This window comes from Grus americana, chromosome 1 (genome assembly GCF_028858705.1).
Source record: "Grus americana isolate bGruAme1 chromosome 1, bGruAme1.mat, whole genome shotgun sequence".
NCBI classification, from domain to species: domain Eukaryota; kingdom Metazoa; phylum Chordata; class Aves; order Gruiformes; family Gruidae; genus Grus; species Grus americana.
The window spans coordinates 132089054-132106958 of NC_072852.1; the positions used below are offsets into that span (position 1 = coordinate 132089054).

At 42.0% G+C, this 17905-nt stretch overlaps 1 protein-coding gene across 1 annotated transcript in view; it reads right to left on the reverse strand.

Moving 5' to 3' along the window:
- The window catches only part of PHEX (phosphate regulating endopeptidase X-linked), a 110220-nt gene that overhangs the window by 66972 nt on the left and 25343 nt on the right, over positions 1-17905 (reverse strand). The window contains exons 6-10 of the mRNA XM_054804785.1: positions 14503-14571; positions 10459-10575; positions 7550-7633; positions 7109-7254; positions 295-388 (exon numbers count right to left, since the gene is read on the reverse strand). Coding sequence (XP_054660760.1) covers positions 295-388; positions 7109-7254; positions 7550-7633; positions 10459-10575; positions 14503-14571 — 510 coding nt within the window. The remainder of the gene's footprint in view (positions 1-294; positions 389-7108; positions 7255-7549; positions 7634-10458; positions 10576-14502; positions 14572-17905) is intronic.

The following is a 17905-nucleotide window of genomic DNA, read 5'->3' on the forward strand; positions in this document are numbered from 1 at the left end:
AAAAACTTACCAGCTTTCAAGTTTGTGCATAAGAGAACTAAGCTTTTTAACGGAAAGGTGTCCAAAACTCCTTAATATAATCTAAAAAACATTTTTTCCTTAGTGCCATATAGAAGAATATGTATGCCTTAATTATTTTAGAGAGAGTCTTAAACAAAAAAAAAAAAAGTTTATTCAAGAAATTTATCCAGCATGGAAAATATTTCATGTTTTGCAAAGGTATAAGCAGCTATAAGGGAAACCAATAGTGTCAACACTTGTACCATTGTAAATGCTATAAAAACTCTAACTTACCCGAGAAAATTCCAGCCACCGATACTGAAAGCGTCTACTGAGGTTAAATAACCTTGAATAAACCATCCTCCACACCAGATAGTTGGCAAGAGTCCTGTTAAATCAGACATATTTTTATCAGACATCTAAATGCATATGATGTACCGCAAAGCACTCAGAAATATCTCTACAAATATTTCAACTGAATGGTGGAAATTTCACCTTGAAAATTAATGAGTGATGACCAAATTGATAAATCCCTATTACACAGAAGAATCTGTATGACTGCAGCCAGTTAATATGTAATTGCACCATGATAACCATCTTCTAGGGGATATTTATAATGAGTCCATCTCCTAGTGTGTCATTTTTAGGTAATGCTTTTTTCAAAAGGCAGTTTTCATCTTCCATAGAAGTGGCAAGAACTGTATCATAATAATAGTTGCATAAAAGTTCTATCCAGAGATATGAAAATAACTGTTTTTTCTTTTGTAAATCAAACTGAATGTTATCTCTTCTCATTAGTAGGGCACATAAAGTGTAACTATAAAACAGCATAGATAACAGTCCATCCCATATATACCATCATCATCTCATATTTGTGTCTTTCATTAGAAGTTATCAATATGCTTTTAAAAGTTCTTACTACCCACAGAGTTATTAAAAGTATTACCACTCTTATTTCGCAGATGGGTAACTGAAATACCAAAAAAAGGAAGTCTCATTAACAAGAATCTCACAAGAACTGAGGGTGAGAGATCCAGGAAGAACTTGTTCAAACTTCCCAGGAGACCTGACGTCCATGCCCCTTTTCTAAAATTTCAAGCACTTGACTGGAGGATTGATCTAGTCTAGACTGAGCTCTCTCCATGCTCAGCAGTGGCTGTATGAGGTAAAGGTGCATTGTGAAATAGGCAATTCAACTTCAAACAGTCTCATAACAAGGCCAGTAATGGCCTAAAAGTATTATCCTCATCTTGTCTTATAGATGACATTCTTCAAGGATAGTCAGTGCTCTAAAGCTACGGAAATTGAAAAGTTTGCTGTACATTGGGATATACAGAACATTTTGGGCAGCCACAGACTTCTCCATAGGGATGAAGATTGCTCCTTTGCAACAGAAGATGCTGTTATGGACCGTCTGAACAACTCTCTCGTCTCTAAAAATCCCATTTCTGCAACCTCCTGTAGCCATAGGTGTGGAGCTGCATAGCTGTTCCTACACTGTCACTCCATCAGCTTCATTCACGGACACCTCCCGTGCTGTCCCCTCTTCTGAATCGTAACGGGTTCTAAACACACCTTGTGGGCATGTCGTCTTCGCAGCAGCATTCACCAGAGCCGTAACGGGAGTTTCGCCTCTAACCAAGCTCCAGTTCACCCATACAAAGCTTCCAGCTCAAGATATGTTTTTGCTGCAAGCGTACACTCTTGGTTGCTCAGGTGGGGAGGTGATAAAAAGGCAAGAATGGAGAGGTTTAAGGCAAGCTATAGCTACACGTTGTCTAGTAGTGACAGAGCACATGCTAACCCAGTAATTCCAGCAGCACGCACACGTCCGAGTGGGACACTACACCAGGAGCAGATGGGTGGCTGCGTGCTCTCCACAAGCTGGCTGAGACGTGCGCTGGGGACCAGTCTGGTCAGGCACAGCGCTGAGCAGCCGGGGAAGGCAGGTGCTCTGCATCACGTCAGGATTTGGCCGTCCTCCCAGGCTGCCCAGCTGAACTGAAGCTAGCACAAGTGTGCACGCTCGTGGCAGTTGTGCATCGGTGACAGCCTGGGCTGTCATCAGTTAAGTCTGCATATGCTTATAGGTCGGAAACATGGTCAACTCGGTTCACACAGGAAAACTGGGGGGTGCAATCTCAAGCCAACTGTCACCTCAAAGGCAGGCGCCTGTTACTCACTAGTCTTTGTGGACAGTGGCAGCTTCTACAGGGGTGTACAGAGTTGCTGTGATTTATAAGTCCTGCCTTTTATACTCCTCCTCTTCTCTCACACTGTGGAGAGAGGCTTTCACAAAGCATTAATGTAAAGTCTTTCTCCCATTTCATTTCCTGGGCACTCAGGTCTGAATTCATCCCATCAAACTCAGTGTAACTTTAGACATGCCACATAACCCTGGGCATATTCCCTCTTTTGGTATGCAGATATATCATATAGTACACATAAATCCCCACAATAATCATAAAACATATCTGAAAAAGCTTTTTATCATGAATAATGTACGTTTATAACACAGTACATGTTAGAAAAGCCAAAAGAGTTAGCTCTGCTTAGATGATCAAATCATTTTGAGATAATGCTTCGGGCCATTAAAAGTTCATTCCAATCTACAAAATACCAGAAAGTATAAATTGTCCCCTTAACACATTTCTCACAATGTGAAATTTCCTCACGCAATGGCAACTGAAGCACCCTAAAAGTGCTCAGCTCTCACTGATTTTGTAAATGACTCGTACTCCACGCGCCTCACAACGCTCTGCCTCAGGTATTTCAGCACAGCTGAGGAGCATCCATGCTTCTGCGGTAACTACTCTGTGGTTCAAATACAGTATTTATGCAAGTCCTACAGATTAAAAGGTTTAAAGATTTAATTTCGATCAAGTGTCTTAGGTAAAAAACCTCAGCTAAATAGACCGCCATCATAAACCAATTATTTGTTACAATTCAGTACGTAATTGCTACCAAAAAATCAATTCTCCCTTCTGCGTGCTGCTTGTTTTCTTCCGGCAGTGTTTGTCCTTACCTTTGAATCGGGAAGCCTCGGTCAAACTGGTAGTGAATGAAAGACTGAAATTTGTAAGGGATGAGTCTCAAAAAGGTGACTTGTTCAAAGACACTAGTATCAATGGGAATTCAAAAACTTTTGTATCAGGCATAAGTAATGAAGGCAGCTGTCAGTTTTGGGGAATATTCCACAGTTAATTGAGGTTTGTTTTAATCTGGGAAGGAAAAGAAGGCTGACGCATGCTAAAACCAAGCTGTCTGATGAGATTGTAATAATTCCTGATTGTAATCGCACTCGAATCCACTGATGCATAAGATGCATAAACCAGGAAGGTTTCACTTCAAAGCCCAGAGGTATGTTTATTTGCTGGGGGATGGCGAAGAGAGGGAAAGGTTGAGGGGTATTGTTGTTGGTTGTTTGAGGGGCAGTGTTCTTTGTTTTTCAAAACAAAACAAAATCATATTTTATCTGAATTTGTTTACCTATTTGGGGGATGATAATTTTACCTTTGGGGCTAACTAAACAAACGTAAAATCAATTGGTCATCTTTGTTTGGTTTAAAAACTGACACTTTTTGATTATGAAATGCCTCCAGTGCATATCTTGCAGTGATTTTCATACCGCTTTCACAAATAAGCTCAGAGAAGTTAACCTCTTCACATGGAGTAAAATCCAACACAAAAATAAAACATACAGGTCCTTTCTGCTCTTTCAATGAGACCAGAGCATTTATTGTTGTAACCTTTTGGAAGAGTACAGTACATAGTCCCCTATTTTAACTTCAAAATGACTGTTTCAGAAAGAAGTGTAGGCTCTTTCTAAACCAATATGACCATTATTGCAATACACACTTCCAAAGGAAGTGGTAGAGAGCTTGTTTGCTGGGACAGTTAAAATTATACCAGTGCTTATGAATATCTACTAAGGAATGCTCTACCCTGTCTGGGAATAAAGTAGGTTGTTCATGTAAAATTCTGTGAGTTTGTAATATTTTAATCAATGGACACAGTGGCAATTAAAGAGGATAGATTTAATATGAGATAGATGGACAAATTAATTGACATTTTAGGAAAAAGATCCCTTTCACAAATTTTGAGATCTATTTGAAAATTGTATTCATAATTGAGTCATGAATCAAATTATAAGTACTGGAAAACTTCTGTCTCCATTGCTAGAGGCAGAAGTTCAAGTTAAATTACTGGAACTTCCCTCTCTAATTTTTCAGAGGCAGGCTAAGACCAGAAAGGAGATCTAGTGCCCCCATCCCTCTCTAAAGAAAATTCCTCTTATGCTGCAGGAATTACAGAGCATGTCTCTATTAATTGTCCCACACTGCAAAGACGGGGTAGGGTAAGGCAAAGGAAACCAATTATTCATTCTGACATCCATGAGAATGACAAAGCTGTTTCCTTCAATGGCTGCAGACGTCTCCAACGAGGACGCAATTTACTGTATGCTGTTTCAGGCTCACGCACAAAATACCAACACGCAGGTAACAGGGAAGGGATATAAGGGGCTCCTAACTGCTGCCAGCACAGTGCCATCTCCCCCCTCGCAAGGCAGAGCTGTACTGGAGCTCTGCCATTATCTCATTTACACCACAGCTACATCTGTGTTTTCAACACACACCTCTTCTTCCTGTAATAGATATAAACTCCATTAAAAATCAGTTGGTACGCTAAAAAACTGAAGGAATCCCTGAAGACTTCTTAGGAAGAAGGTGTGACTTTGGCACTGGACACCTGACGTGACCTACACTAGCTAGCCCAGGGCTGGCGGAAGCTCCTGCAGGCTAGTTGTTCAGCCTCTTGGGCTGCTTGCTACAGAGAGCCACGCTCCTGGGCTGGATTCACAGCGGTGCCCTGGCTTGGGAATTTCAGACAGACCTCTGAACCACACCGCTGCACATATTTCAAGCTCCACACAGTAACTTGATTATATGCAGCAGGGTTGTCAAGTAAATAACAGCCTTATTCTACTAAATTCACTCTACACCCTGCCAGTGTGCTATTTTCTAGTAACACTGCCATGCGAACGATTTCACAATTCAAGATTGTTCAGCAGGTTCTCTGAGGGAGCAGTTTTTAATATGATGATTGTGAGTCCATATGATTTGTCACCTCCATCACGGAGAACTGCTCCTGTAGCCAGACTTAATTTTCACTCCATTCTTCCCTCCACCTGAAACACAAACTTCACAGAGTACTTTGCAGATCACTGGGGTATGAACCATCTTTTTGTGCCATTTTGAATAGTACCCATGCCAGCAGGGTGCTCATCTGGGAAGGGGACACAGAAGGCATTGGAATAAAAGTATAATTTACAGATAGAAGGTTTGTAACTGAATATGAACTCGGTGAAAATACCTGCTTCTTCTAATGATGCTGCCTCTCCTGAAATTATAAGAAGTTAATTCATGTTCTAATCACTGAAGCAAGTCTAAAATTTTGGAATGCTTTACTGGGAATTTGATTGATCTAGATATTTACTGTAACAAACCAAATTCACGTTGTTTGCATTAATTTAACCTTTAAAATATCATATGGAGAATGAGAAATGAGATTACCTAAAAGAAAATATCCTTGTTAAGCTTTTAGAGTTCACCCTACAGGGAAATGTTAAGACCTCATTGTTAGGAGTTCACATTAAGAGTATTTCCTAATTTTCTCAGGCCAGATAACAAGGTTATTTCTGGAGCAAACTATGACATTTTAAGTAATGAACATTATCATCTAACAGGTAAACATGATCTTTGTTATCATGCACTGACTGTTTGGATGGATTTTACGTACAAGAACTTGCAGTCTGCTTGGGCTGAGTTTAGCACTCTATTTGCCATTTCTAACATTTTATGATGCAAATTTTTTAGGGTAAGACTGGGCAGAAAATGCCTAAACCATCATCAGATATGCGTAAGACATGCAGCCTGAATACAGTGGAAATCAGACACTGCTTTTGCTCACCCCCATGACCCGTGGGGATTAGGAGGTTGGTTTCCAGCTTTGCTGATGGCAGGCATTGCCATTCCTTCTGATTATTGCTCCAGCCTCCCTCTGCCATGGCACACAGGCTGGCTTAACTTCTCTTGAACACTCAGAGACAGATTTTCCCTGAATAAGACCCTAATGGAAAGAGCCTCCAGGTATTTAGTCTGTAGTTACAGGATATATTTGCATGTAAGTGTATTTGTATACAGGGAATAACTAATTCTCTGTTGTCTGGCTACGTGTGCATCCTCTAAATCACTGCTTTATCTCCACTGACTTTGACACAGAAAGCACGGACAGCCCAAGCCATTTAGATGGCTTTCTTGAGCAGATTAAAACTGGTGACACACTAACAATATTTGTCTGAATTTTATGAAGTAAGGATGCCTGATAATCTGTAGGCAGATCAATCATTTTTAGTTTTATTATTGTTTGATCTACATGTTATTTTTACAGGTACTATGAATTAATGCAAGCATTCTGTCACTGGAGACAGAGCAACAGTATAAGAATAATGCTTCTGAATTAGTCTTTTTTTCTGAAATGTAAATTTAGTTGAGGCCATACTGAACAATCAGCAAAGAATGATTTTTGGACACAACAGCCTAACAATATTTTTTTAAAATTTCAGCAACACGCCTCAGCAGAGAGCAAATTATCACAGAAATCACTTAGATGTCATCGATAATGATGTTTCAAAAGCGGATGTCATCTTCACATACATTTCTTTCATCACACTGCCCAAAGGTACTTGCTTCCCTGTGCAAAGCACATCTACTACGTTTAATCTGAACTACCTGCATTTTACCACTATGTTCTACAGGTGCAAATGATTTCACAAGATACAAGACCCTGTGCAAGTAAGAGATGCTGAATGCATCTGCAAAAAACAGCTTTACTGCAATCTATGTTTTCGGTAAAAAAAGAAAGATATTGAAACTGCAAATTCTCCTGCTACACACAAGTTAATATCTATATCACTCAGACAAAAACAAGCAGACTTTTGCCTAGAGACTTGATTCCAAGAATATCTGAAGCACCTGAAAAACCCAGGAAAAGCCCAGCATTTGATGTCTCCTCATAAGTGTGGGTGAAACCATCATAGGAGCCTTACTTTTTCCTTTCATTTTCTAGTATCCTGAATAAATCTTTGAAGTACTGGGGAACACGGACAATCACATTTTCTGAAGGACCTATATCTTTGAGCTCAGGATAGAGTCTGGTGTCAATCACCTTCTTGATGTATCCCAGCCAGTCAAACTGCAATGACAAAGAAAAGGCTGGTTAAAGCAGATTATGAGGAGAGATTATTTATTAACGATGTTGCATCTTTGAGACTACTTATTACTTATTAAAACTTCAGAAACTATTGCACTTTGTCATTACATGTTTCAAACCTCAGTAAAGTCATAACTACTTAAAAGAACATATGTTGTAATTGAGTGCACACATTCACAATGATAACCCTTTAACAAGCTGCTCTGTGCACTAAAGGCAATTTTAATTATATAGGTCAGATGTTAAAAAAATAATTTTGTAATTATCCCCAACAAACCTGTGGTATCATGGTACTAAGCTCCGATATGTTCATTTTATTGTACATCACCTCACTTGTTCGATTTTCATACGGAATCATGATCTGGTGGGGGGGAAACAAGAAAAAAAAAACATCAAAACAAGGATTATCTTGCAGTGACCTGCTCTTACATCATTACTGTTCATCCTAATCCCAGTGCAGAAATATGTCACCATCGGTTTTTCAAGCATTCATGGCATTAACTGCAGTTTCTGAGGATGGCATTTAACTAGGAGAAATGGAGCCCAGTTCATTGTCAGTTTAACTCATTACTGGGGAATTTAATGAACTGCATGTCGTCTTTGAACATATTAGAACAATTTTAGCTCTGATTATACTAAGAAAATGCATGTTGATTCAGAAGAGATAAAAACACACCTCGACCATTAATACTTATTCATCCTGACGTGTCAGCCAGCTCCAAACTATATAGTTTAAAAGGTCAAATCTGAATAGGTACGTTGGAAGCGCATCTCATCTCTTGGATTTGAACACGTTCTTGCTATGACCGGACTCCATTTGAGGGAAGAGCCAGATACACACAAGTTTCTCCTCATTTTACCCCAGCATCCTGATTTTCACAGCAGGAAACCTGGGTATATGGGCCAGACATGAATTAAAGCATTCTCCAACAAGGCCTCTCATCTGGGTGACCAGAGGAGCCAGACCTCAAGACCCTCTGTAGTGTCAAAGTCTAAGGACATAGCCAAAAAAACCCTAAATAAAAAGCAAGTCCTTTCACAACTGACAAGGGACATTCAGATTCGAAGATGTAAGAATGGTTCGTAATAGAAAAACAAACCAAGTGCAAGATATAGCTCAACATTTTTCTCAGCGTTCAAGAGAAACGAGAATTCCCAATGGCAACTCCAGCCCCGCTCTAAGCTAAATCCTATACAACAGGCTGTACGCTGTGCAGTTTAAAGAGGACAGAGATTGAAGCCAGACTAACCAGACAGCTGGCAGTTCTCCAACCAAAATTCTCCAGTAAGTGTCTGCGGTTTTACTATTGCTCAAGCCACACAGGGGAAAAAAGAAAAAAAAAGAAAAAAAAAAAGACTTTCTTCTCTCCTTCTGCAAATTTCATTTATCTGACAAAACTTTAAACTCTTCTTGAACCCATTTGCTCCCTTCCTCTCAAAACTTTCCCTCTTCCTCTAGTCATTCAAACCTCAAGATCTCTTGATGCATGCCACTCCTTCCTATATCCAAAGCATCTACCCTTTATTCTTGCTGTCTCTTTTCCTGAGCACACAAGTTCTCCATTATGTATGTTCACTTAAATCGAATACAGAGGAACACAGGATACAGTAAAAGCCCAAGTAACAAACAAGACTATCATCTCCTTTGAAATCAGGGTAAGATGTTTATATAATTCATTGTGCTCATTAGGCATCATGCAACAACCCACGCCCCTCAACTCATGCCTAACATCTGGCTATATTTTAGGAGGATTATTCATAGTAAATGGAAATTAGGTAACTGTGAGCAAGTACAGTTTGTTGCATAATGCTGTGCATTTCTGATCCTGATGGCTGCACGTGATCCAAGTCATCTTATATGACAATTTCACCTATATACTTTGTGGATTAAAGCTCTGTAAAATACTCATTAAGTAAAACATTAAAGCTACCAGAGGTAGAAATGCATCTTCTTATCACATCACCAATAAACAGAAGAAACATTTCCTGTTTTTCGAGTCTACTGGGTCAAAACAAAGTATCTGCTCATTAGTCCATCTAGGCTAGGTAATTGAAACTAAATATTGGGCTTTATTTAGAGGGTTGACAAAAGGTCGTTTCCTCTTTCAGCAAAGAGATGGAAACACTGATTTACTACTGTTGTGGATGGCCCTCAATTCTGCACACAAGCGCCATTAAGAAGCATCACTGCCTTTCCTCCTGTAGATGGCAACAGCCAGGGAAAAGTCATTTTCTGCTGCATCACCTGTCCTGCACAACAGGCTTCTCCGTTAACAGGACACCCATCACTTCACAAGGGACAGTGGGAAAGATAGCTTCTTTCCCTGGCAATATGAAGAAATCCTCAGCTCAGCTGGCAGTTCTGCAAATCAGCATCAAATTTGTAGCCCTAACTTTTGCTGGATTCCCAGTGTTGAGGCTAAATCTTCCCTCCCACTTTGGAAGAAGCGGAAACAATAGTGGACTTAGAGTTCCCAGGAGCTGGATTCCTCCAGTATCCATACTGAAACAGGGATATGGGAAAGGAGAAATGCTCTTTCAGCCTGCACAAGTCCTAATAAGTAAATTAAAGTCCTCCAGGGTGCAAAAATGTCACCAAGTAAATCAGTCAGAAGCAAGTGTCAGATTTAGATCTGCTTAACTCTACTAAGTTCAGTTGGTCCCCTAAATGAACACTCATGGAGTTTCTTGTCCCCTCTCCCAGGGTAGGTGGTGAAAGCAGCTCAGGAACTAACTGCGGTGCTGCTGTAACCACTGCCCTCTCACTACCAAGCATCAATATCCCACCTCAGTGCTGCCCTGCTTTGAGACTGTTCCTCAAAGAATCAGCCCGGTCTGCTTCTTGAATAGAGAGTAATGCATTCACAACATAGCTGCACACCTGGGACTCAAATTCTGCCCAAGCTCAAAATTAAGAAATATTAACAATTTAAAGAACTGAGGGTATTTGGCTAAGGTTTTTTCCCCCAAGAATAAAAAAAAAAAAATCAGTTTAACAACTAAGGGGAGGAAGATCGTTCATCCTTTCTTCATCAGGTTCTGCTTCTTCCCTTCTACTTCCAAAAACCACTATTGCTAAGACTGTTGATGTAATGGCTTTACATTTTGAAAGAGGATTGCACTTATTTTTCTTTTTTTTTCTTTTTTTTTTTAAAGCTAACTTCAATCCCACATTAAGTTACCAACCTCAGCTATTTTAACTTCCAGTCTTAGAACTGACTTCATATCAGATTCAGCTCGTGAAGCATTTGCGCCCAGAAGCACTGCTGTATCAATCATGAACTGCAAAAAGGCATCTCTGTACTGTAAAGAACAGAAAAAAGAGTGAAATGACCAGTGGATTTGTACATGAGCACAGCTGTAGTAGTAGGCCAAAAATGCCCAGCTATAGCAAGCAGTACAATACCTTGTACTTTTATGCCCTAGCAACGCAAGTTGTACTTTCCTTACCTTGAATGCCTGCTGCCATCAAGGAGAAAAGGAGAAATAACACTGTAAACATATTGTGCACAACAGACAGAGATATCTGCAGTGGTTCACAGAGCATAAACCTCAGGAAATGCAGATGTCGCTTCGGGATTAGAATGACAACACTTACAGCTCTTACAGCGGGATTAAACAACGTGTATGAGTATACACCAATATTTTACACAAACTCATACAGGAAAAGCGCAGGACTGAAGAAGTACTTACATACCAGTACAAGCTTAGTGGCTAAAAAGATAGGGAGCTGAAGGGACGCTCCACTGAGCTCTCTCCTCTATTCTTGCCACAGCACTGCAACACACATACCTGCTACAGTGCTCTGCTCTGCTTTCCCTAGGCTATTGTAGTAAAGCACATTTTAGTCTCAGCGTGTATACACAGCTTTCCAGTACCTGAAGGGGGCCTACAGGAAAGCTGGGGAGGGACTGTTTACAAGGGCATGGAGTGGCAGAACAAGGGGTAATGGCTTTAAGTTGAAGGACGGTAGATTTAGATTAGATATAAGGAAGAAATTGTTTGCTGTGAGGGTGGTGAGGCACCGGAACAGGTTGCCCAGAGAAGTTGTGGATGCCCCATCCCTGGCAGTGTTCAAGGCCAGGCTGGATGGGGCTTTGGGCAACGTGGTCTAGTGGAGGGTGTCCCTGTGCATGGCAGGGAGCTTGGAACTAGATAATCTTAGGTTCGCTTCCAACCCAAACCATTCTGTGATTCTATGAAATGTTAGCAAAATACACTGTATGTAATGATACAGTAGTGATTTCTATGCTACCTCTCCCTCAGCATAATCTTTCATACATTTTGAAGGTATCAGATTGCTCCTCATCAACTCCTACTAGCCCACAGTCCGACAAAAGCAAAAATATATCCCAACGCATTTCCACCTTTAATCTTTTAGTAGATACAATTCTTCGTATCCTGGCATCATCTGGTCTGATAGATGTAGCTAAAAAAACATACTAACCTCTCAGGGGAGTTAAAAAGGAAGCAAAAAACATCAATGGGTAAAAAGCTGGCTGGATGGCCAGGCCCAGAGAGTTATGGTGAGTGGAGTTAAATCCAGGTGGTGGCTGGTCACAAGTGGTGTTCCCCAAGGCTCAGTACTGGGGCCAGTTCTCTTTAATATCTTTATCAATGATCTGGACAAGGGGATCAAGCGCACCCTCAAGTCTGCAGCTGACACCAAACTGGGCAGAAGTGTTGGTCTGCTTGAGGGCAGGAAGGCTCTACAGAGGGGTCTGGACAGGCTGGATCAATGGGCCGAGGCCAGCTGTATGAGGCTCAACAAGGTCAAGTTGCCGGGTCCTGCACTTGGGTCACAATGACCCCATGCCGCACTACAGGCTGGGGGAAGAGTGGCTGGAAAACTGTGCAGTGCAAAAGGGCCTGGGGGTATTGGTTGACAGCCGGCTGAATATGAGCCAGCAGTGTGCCCAGGTGCCAACAGCATCCTCGCTTGTATCAGAAATAGTGTGGCCAGCAGGACTAGGGAAGTGATCGTCCCCCTGTACTCGGCACTGGTGAGGCCTCACCTCGAGTGCTGTGTTCAGTTTTGGGCCCCTCACTACAAGAAGGACATTGAGGTGCTGGAGCATGTCCAGAGAAGGGCAACAAAGCTGGCGAAGGGTCCAGAGCAGAAGTCTTATGAGGAACGGCTGAGGGAACTGGGGTAGTTCAGTCTGGAGAACAGGAGGCTGAGGGGAGACCTTATCACTCTCTACAACTACCTCAAAGGAGGTTGTAGCTGGGGGGGGTATTGGTCTCTTCTCCCAAGTAACAAGTGATGGGATGAGAGGAAGTGGCCTCAAGTTGTGCCAGGGGAGGTTTAGATTGGCTATTAGGAAAAATTTCTTCACCAAAAGGATTGTCAAGCACTGGAACAGGCTGCCCAGGGAAGTGGTTGAGTCACCATCCCTGGAGGTATTTAATAGATGTGTAGACATGGTGCTTAGGGACATGGTTTAGTGGTTGACTTGGCAGTGCTAGGTTAACAGTTGGACTTGAGGGTCTTAAGCGTTTTTTCCAACCTAAACGATTCTATGAAAACTGTAAAAACTTGATCAGTAGCAATGACTTGTCCCCCCTGACAACTCAAGGGGGTTATTTTCTTTGAGCTTTGGGCTGTGTGTGCTAGATACTGCCCACAGAACTTCATCAAGTGAGGGAGAAAAAGGTATTGCCATTGTCAAATATTGATACATTAAAGCCTTTGATAAACATCATTGGTTCATGACTGCTGTTCATAGAAAAGCAGCACGAAACTAAGCTGTAGCAGAGAAATCATAAAGACAGGAGGGAGAAAGAGGAAATGAATACTCAAAATCTGTTGAGGAACTCTTGTTCCCTTCACTAAACAAATTCAGGTTAACTTGATGATAATAACCTACAGTGGGGGCGCTTGAAATGTCCTCAGCCTTCCAGCCTAATTCAGCCCAAGAGGCAGGCCTGGAGGGCAGCTCATCAAGGCAGCCCACAGGCACAGCAGCTTCTGGGCTCCCCTTTGTTGAGATGTTCTTGAGCATCTGTGCATTTTGTCCAGGATCTGGGAACAACTGGGACCTCCCCGAGGGATATGAGAACTGCCTTCAGGTCAGGCAAAGGCTAAGGTGCAGGTAGCTCCAGCAGCTGCTAACAAACTGACAACTGTGCTTGATCAAATGGTGCCCACAGCCTCTCTTCCCGCTGACTCCTGATTACAGAATCAGAGAATATATCTCATAAGGATCATGGGGTCCAACTCCCTGCTCCTTGCAGGACTACCTAAAACCAAACCACATGATTAAGAGTGTCACCCAGATACTCCTTGAACTCCAACAGGCTTGGTGCCATGACGACTGCCCTGGGGAGCCTGTTCCAGTGACCACCCATCCTACTATTCCCTGCTGCTCTTCCTGATAGGCACCAATACTATTACCAGGGGTGACATGAAGAGTATCAAGCATGACTACAGGACTATGGGGACAGAGCTCAAGGGCATGGGGCCCAGGTGTTGCTGTTCTTGATTGTGGCCACAATTGAGTTCTGGGTCCAGTTCATGGTTCTCCAGTACAAGAGAGACGTGGCTGTTCTGAAGCGGGTCCAGCACAGGGCAACAAAGCTGATAAAGTGACCAGAACATCTTTCATGCACTGAGAAGCTGAGAATGCTAAGACTACCCAGCCTAGAGAAGAGAAGGCTCAAAGGAATCTCATCCCCATGTATGAATACCTGGGGGGAGAATAAAGCAGCCAGAGATCCAGAGTGTTTTCAGTGTTGCCCAGTGACAGGACAAGAAGTAATGGCACAAACTGAAACATGAAATTTCATCCGAACACAAGAAAAAACTTTTTCACTGGGGGGTGAGGGGTGCCACAGGGCGCCCAGAGAGGTTGTAGAGTCTTCGTCTATGGAGATATTCAAAACCTGACTGGACACTGTTCTGAGAAACCTGCTGTAGCTGACCCTGCTTGAGCAGAAGGATTGGACTAGATGAACTCTAGAGACTCCTTCCAAGGGGGAAGAAAAGCAGAAGGGGTCCCAAATCTTATGAAAAATCTTCATTTGAGAAATTTTACAAGAATGTTTGTGGTAGTGGTGCTGGTGGTGGTGGTAGAAGATATTCTGAAAAATCTAAATCCAAACAAGCCACAATGCTTTCTCAACTTGGAGCTCAACAAGACAAAAGCAACAATGGAAAAAAAACCAACAAAAAAAAAAACAAACTGAGGAGAAAAATGGTCACTCTGAGTTCCAGTTAGTCATACTTACAGATTTAGCTTCTGTGGTGTTTTCTAGGTAATCCTCTCGAGACGCAAGAGAGAGGCTTGCTTGATCGAGCTGTTAAAAATAACAAGAAAAAGCATTAAATAGGTAAATTCATCAAAATGCAAAGGTAGCCCTATAAGCAACCTTGGAAGAGATCATGTTTTTCTGGCAATTATGGCAGATGTGTGTAAATATCTAATACACAATACATTGCGCCAGCCTGAGTTCCAGAGGATTTCAAAACAACAGAAAAATGCCAACACCAACAGACATTACCTAAATCACATTACTGTGATCTGGGGAGCCTCAGGCACCCCCTGCAATATCTGAGCCACCTACTACAGCAAAGAATCACCCATGTGATTTATGTGTTTATGGCTCCATTAGTGAGTAGGTAATGCAATAGGACCGCGTCTATGGGATCAAACATTTTGTGCTGATGACTGTTCATGCTATAGATATTTCAGGGATGAAAAAGTCAGCTTGAGACAAACACCAGTCTAATGTATGGACCAAACGCCCATTAGGTGCTGGAGCATGTTAGCTGCTGTATGCCTGGAAAGTATCGTCAGCTTTCTTTGAAACTGAGGTTACACTCTTGAGCTTCACCCTAGATCAGCATCAAGTGCTGCATTTGGCTTTTTGAACAGATGTACTGAAACAGCTGGATACCAGCCACAGAAATGATTGCATGCATGCACGAGAAATTGTTATGCCTCCAGAACAAAAATAAATACATCTGGTAGATCCAGGCGGATCTTTGACTTTCACTTATGTGTTTGATCTAATCATGGACCAAATTTGTTGGTCTATGGTCACACTAATATTGGAATAAGGTCCCCAAGGTAATTTCTAAACCAGTCCTGAAAATTCACCGAGATCTGCACTTAGTCTTTTGAGTGAAATGACTACAGGGGAGAATTCATGTACTGTTTCCAGTTCCTAACCAGGCAAAAATCACTGTGCACCAGATATCTTAGAATTACTACTGGAAAATAAGTTTTCCCAAACCACTTCAAGGCGATCAGGTTAAGTTAGGGTATGGAAGTTGAAGCTGAAAACATAGTTCAACCAGCTTCCAAACTCTGAATACGACACGGATGGAAACAGAAACAACAGTTTTGATGTTCTAAAATTAATATTTTTATGCTGTATTTGTAGTGAGATTTTATTTATTCATGCAATTTCACATAAGTCTTTTTTAATCTAAATCCTACACCATTTATATTTCACATTTTCTACATTTATAAAAATGACAAATAAATACAACTAGAATCTCAAAAGAATGAATAAATGTAATCTTTTCCTCTGTTGACTGATGTTCTCAGCCTTTGAAATAAACCATAAACAAAATAAAACAAATCATCCACTAAAAGGAGAGTAGCCATGATGCTCAGTGCAACTCTCATTCTTTGAAAAACAGTATCACCTTCTTTTTTCAGCATATTGAAGAAGAAAGAATATACTCTTATGCTTTGCATATGTGTGTCCTGGTAATAGTTAACTTCAGATGATTTGGTCTATTTCAATTATGTGACTGTTGCGTGAAATGCTCATCCAAATTTTTCTGGCTTAAGAGTTAGATTTGACAACCCATTGAAACCAAGAAAGCACAAATATGAGGAATAAACAAAAAAGTTAACCAACTTCTTCAGCCCTCCAGAAAAAAGATCATGTTGAATGCTAAACAAATGTTTATTTGGAGTTTCTACTTTTTTCTGATCCATTCATGATTTTGCAATGCTGAACAAAAAAGAATTTTGCAATAGAGCCATTTTCACAAGCAGATTGAAATACTCTGTCGTACATCTGCACCCCTGGGAATTCGTTAAAAAATGGACAAAATAGAATACTGGCTGATGCACTCTGCAGATCAAGTTCTTAATCAAATTAACCGCAACAGAATACCCTAAGGAATAATATGTTATCCATAGCAAGTAACGCTTCAGTTATTTAGATACCCAATTCTTAGGTGCCAATAAGCAGACTGAGTGAAGATGCTGCCGGGTACAATTCATTCCAAAAGACCAGCAATAAAGACATAACTGCCCGGCCCTTTGCTGACAGGTGACTCAGACTGAAATATTATGGCAGGGGATACCTAAATAGCTCTCCTGATTCTACTGTTTCAGTTCTTTTAAACAAATCTCCAACTGAAGCAATCCTGACAGGATGTGAGCAGCATCTTAGCAGAATGACATCTTTAATGCAGCAAACTCTTGATCTGCTGTTGACTTGACTGTTCAGGAAAATGTCCTAGAGACGGAGAAAAGTTACCCTTCACTTTCATACCAGTTAAATGCCTCCATCAAAAGACATTTTAAAGAACTGACTCAGAATTGACATCCCCTCCAGTACCACCACAGTTAGCTGTTGTTTGAACCCCAAATACAATGTATTATTGGCCAGATTCCTACAGCTAGTCAAGATGCTAGCAACGTAAGGATCTTAGATCCTATTCTGCTGTGATGAGTGTCATCATATCTTTCTTCTTTGCCCCTTCTCTCTTGCCTTCATAAACTCTTTTCTTGTAGCAGTGGAGGGCTGGTCTATTCTAGGTACTCATCTCTACTTCTTAAACAACAACAGTGCATTTGACCCAAGCACTCAGTCTTGCCATGGTGACATGTAACAGTTACAATTTTCTCCAGAGTTTTGTCAGACTGCAGTGAGGCAACGTTGCTTGGGTCTTTTTCTCACTAATCTAAACTGTTGTGCAATGCTGTGTTGGGTTTTGTGTGGCAAGGTTTTGGTAGCGGGAGGGGCTACAGGGGTGGCTTCTGTGAGAAGCTGCTAGAAGCTCCCCCTGTGTCTGATAGAGCCAATGCCAGCTGGCTCTAAGACGGGCCCGCCGCTGGCCAAGGCCAAGCCCATCAGCGCCTCTGTGATAACATATCTAAGAAGGGAAAAAAAAAACCAGTTAGAGAGAGCTTTTGCAGCTGGAGAGAGGAGTGAGAAGATGTAAGAAACTCTGCAGACATCCAGGTCAGTGCAGATGGAGGGGCAGGAGGTGCTCCAGGCGCCGGAGCAGAGATCCCCCTGCAGCCCGTGGTGAAGGCCACGGTGAAGCAGGCTGTCCCCCTGCAGCCCATGGAGGAAGGATGAGGGGGTGTAGAGATTCCACCTGCAGCCCGTGGAGGACCCCACGCTGGAGCAGGTGGAGGCACCTGAAGGAGGCTGTGGCCTGTGGGAAGCCCACGCCGGAGCAAGTCTGGGCCGGACCGGTGGACCCGTGAAGAGGGGAGCCCACGCCAGGGCAGGTTTGCTGGCAGGACTTGTGACCTCGTGGGGGACCCCACGCTGGAGCAGTCTGCTCCTGAAGGTCTGCACCCTGTGGGAGAGACTACGCTGGAGCAGTTCGTGAAGGACTGTAGCCCGTGGGAGAGACTCCATGTTGGAGCAGGGG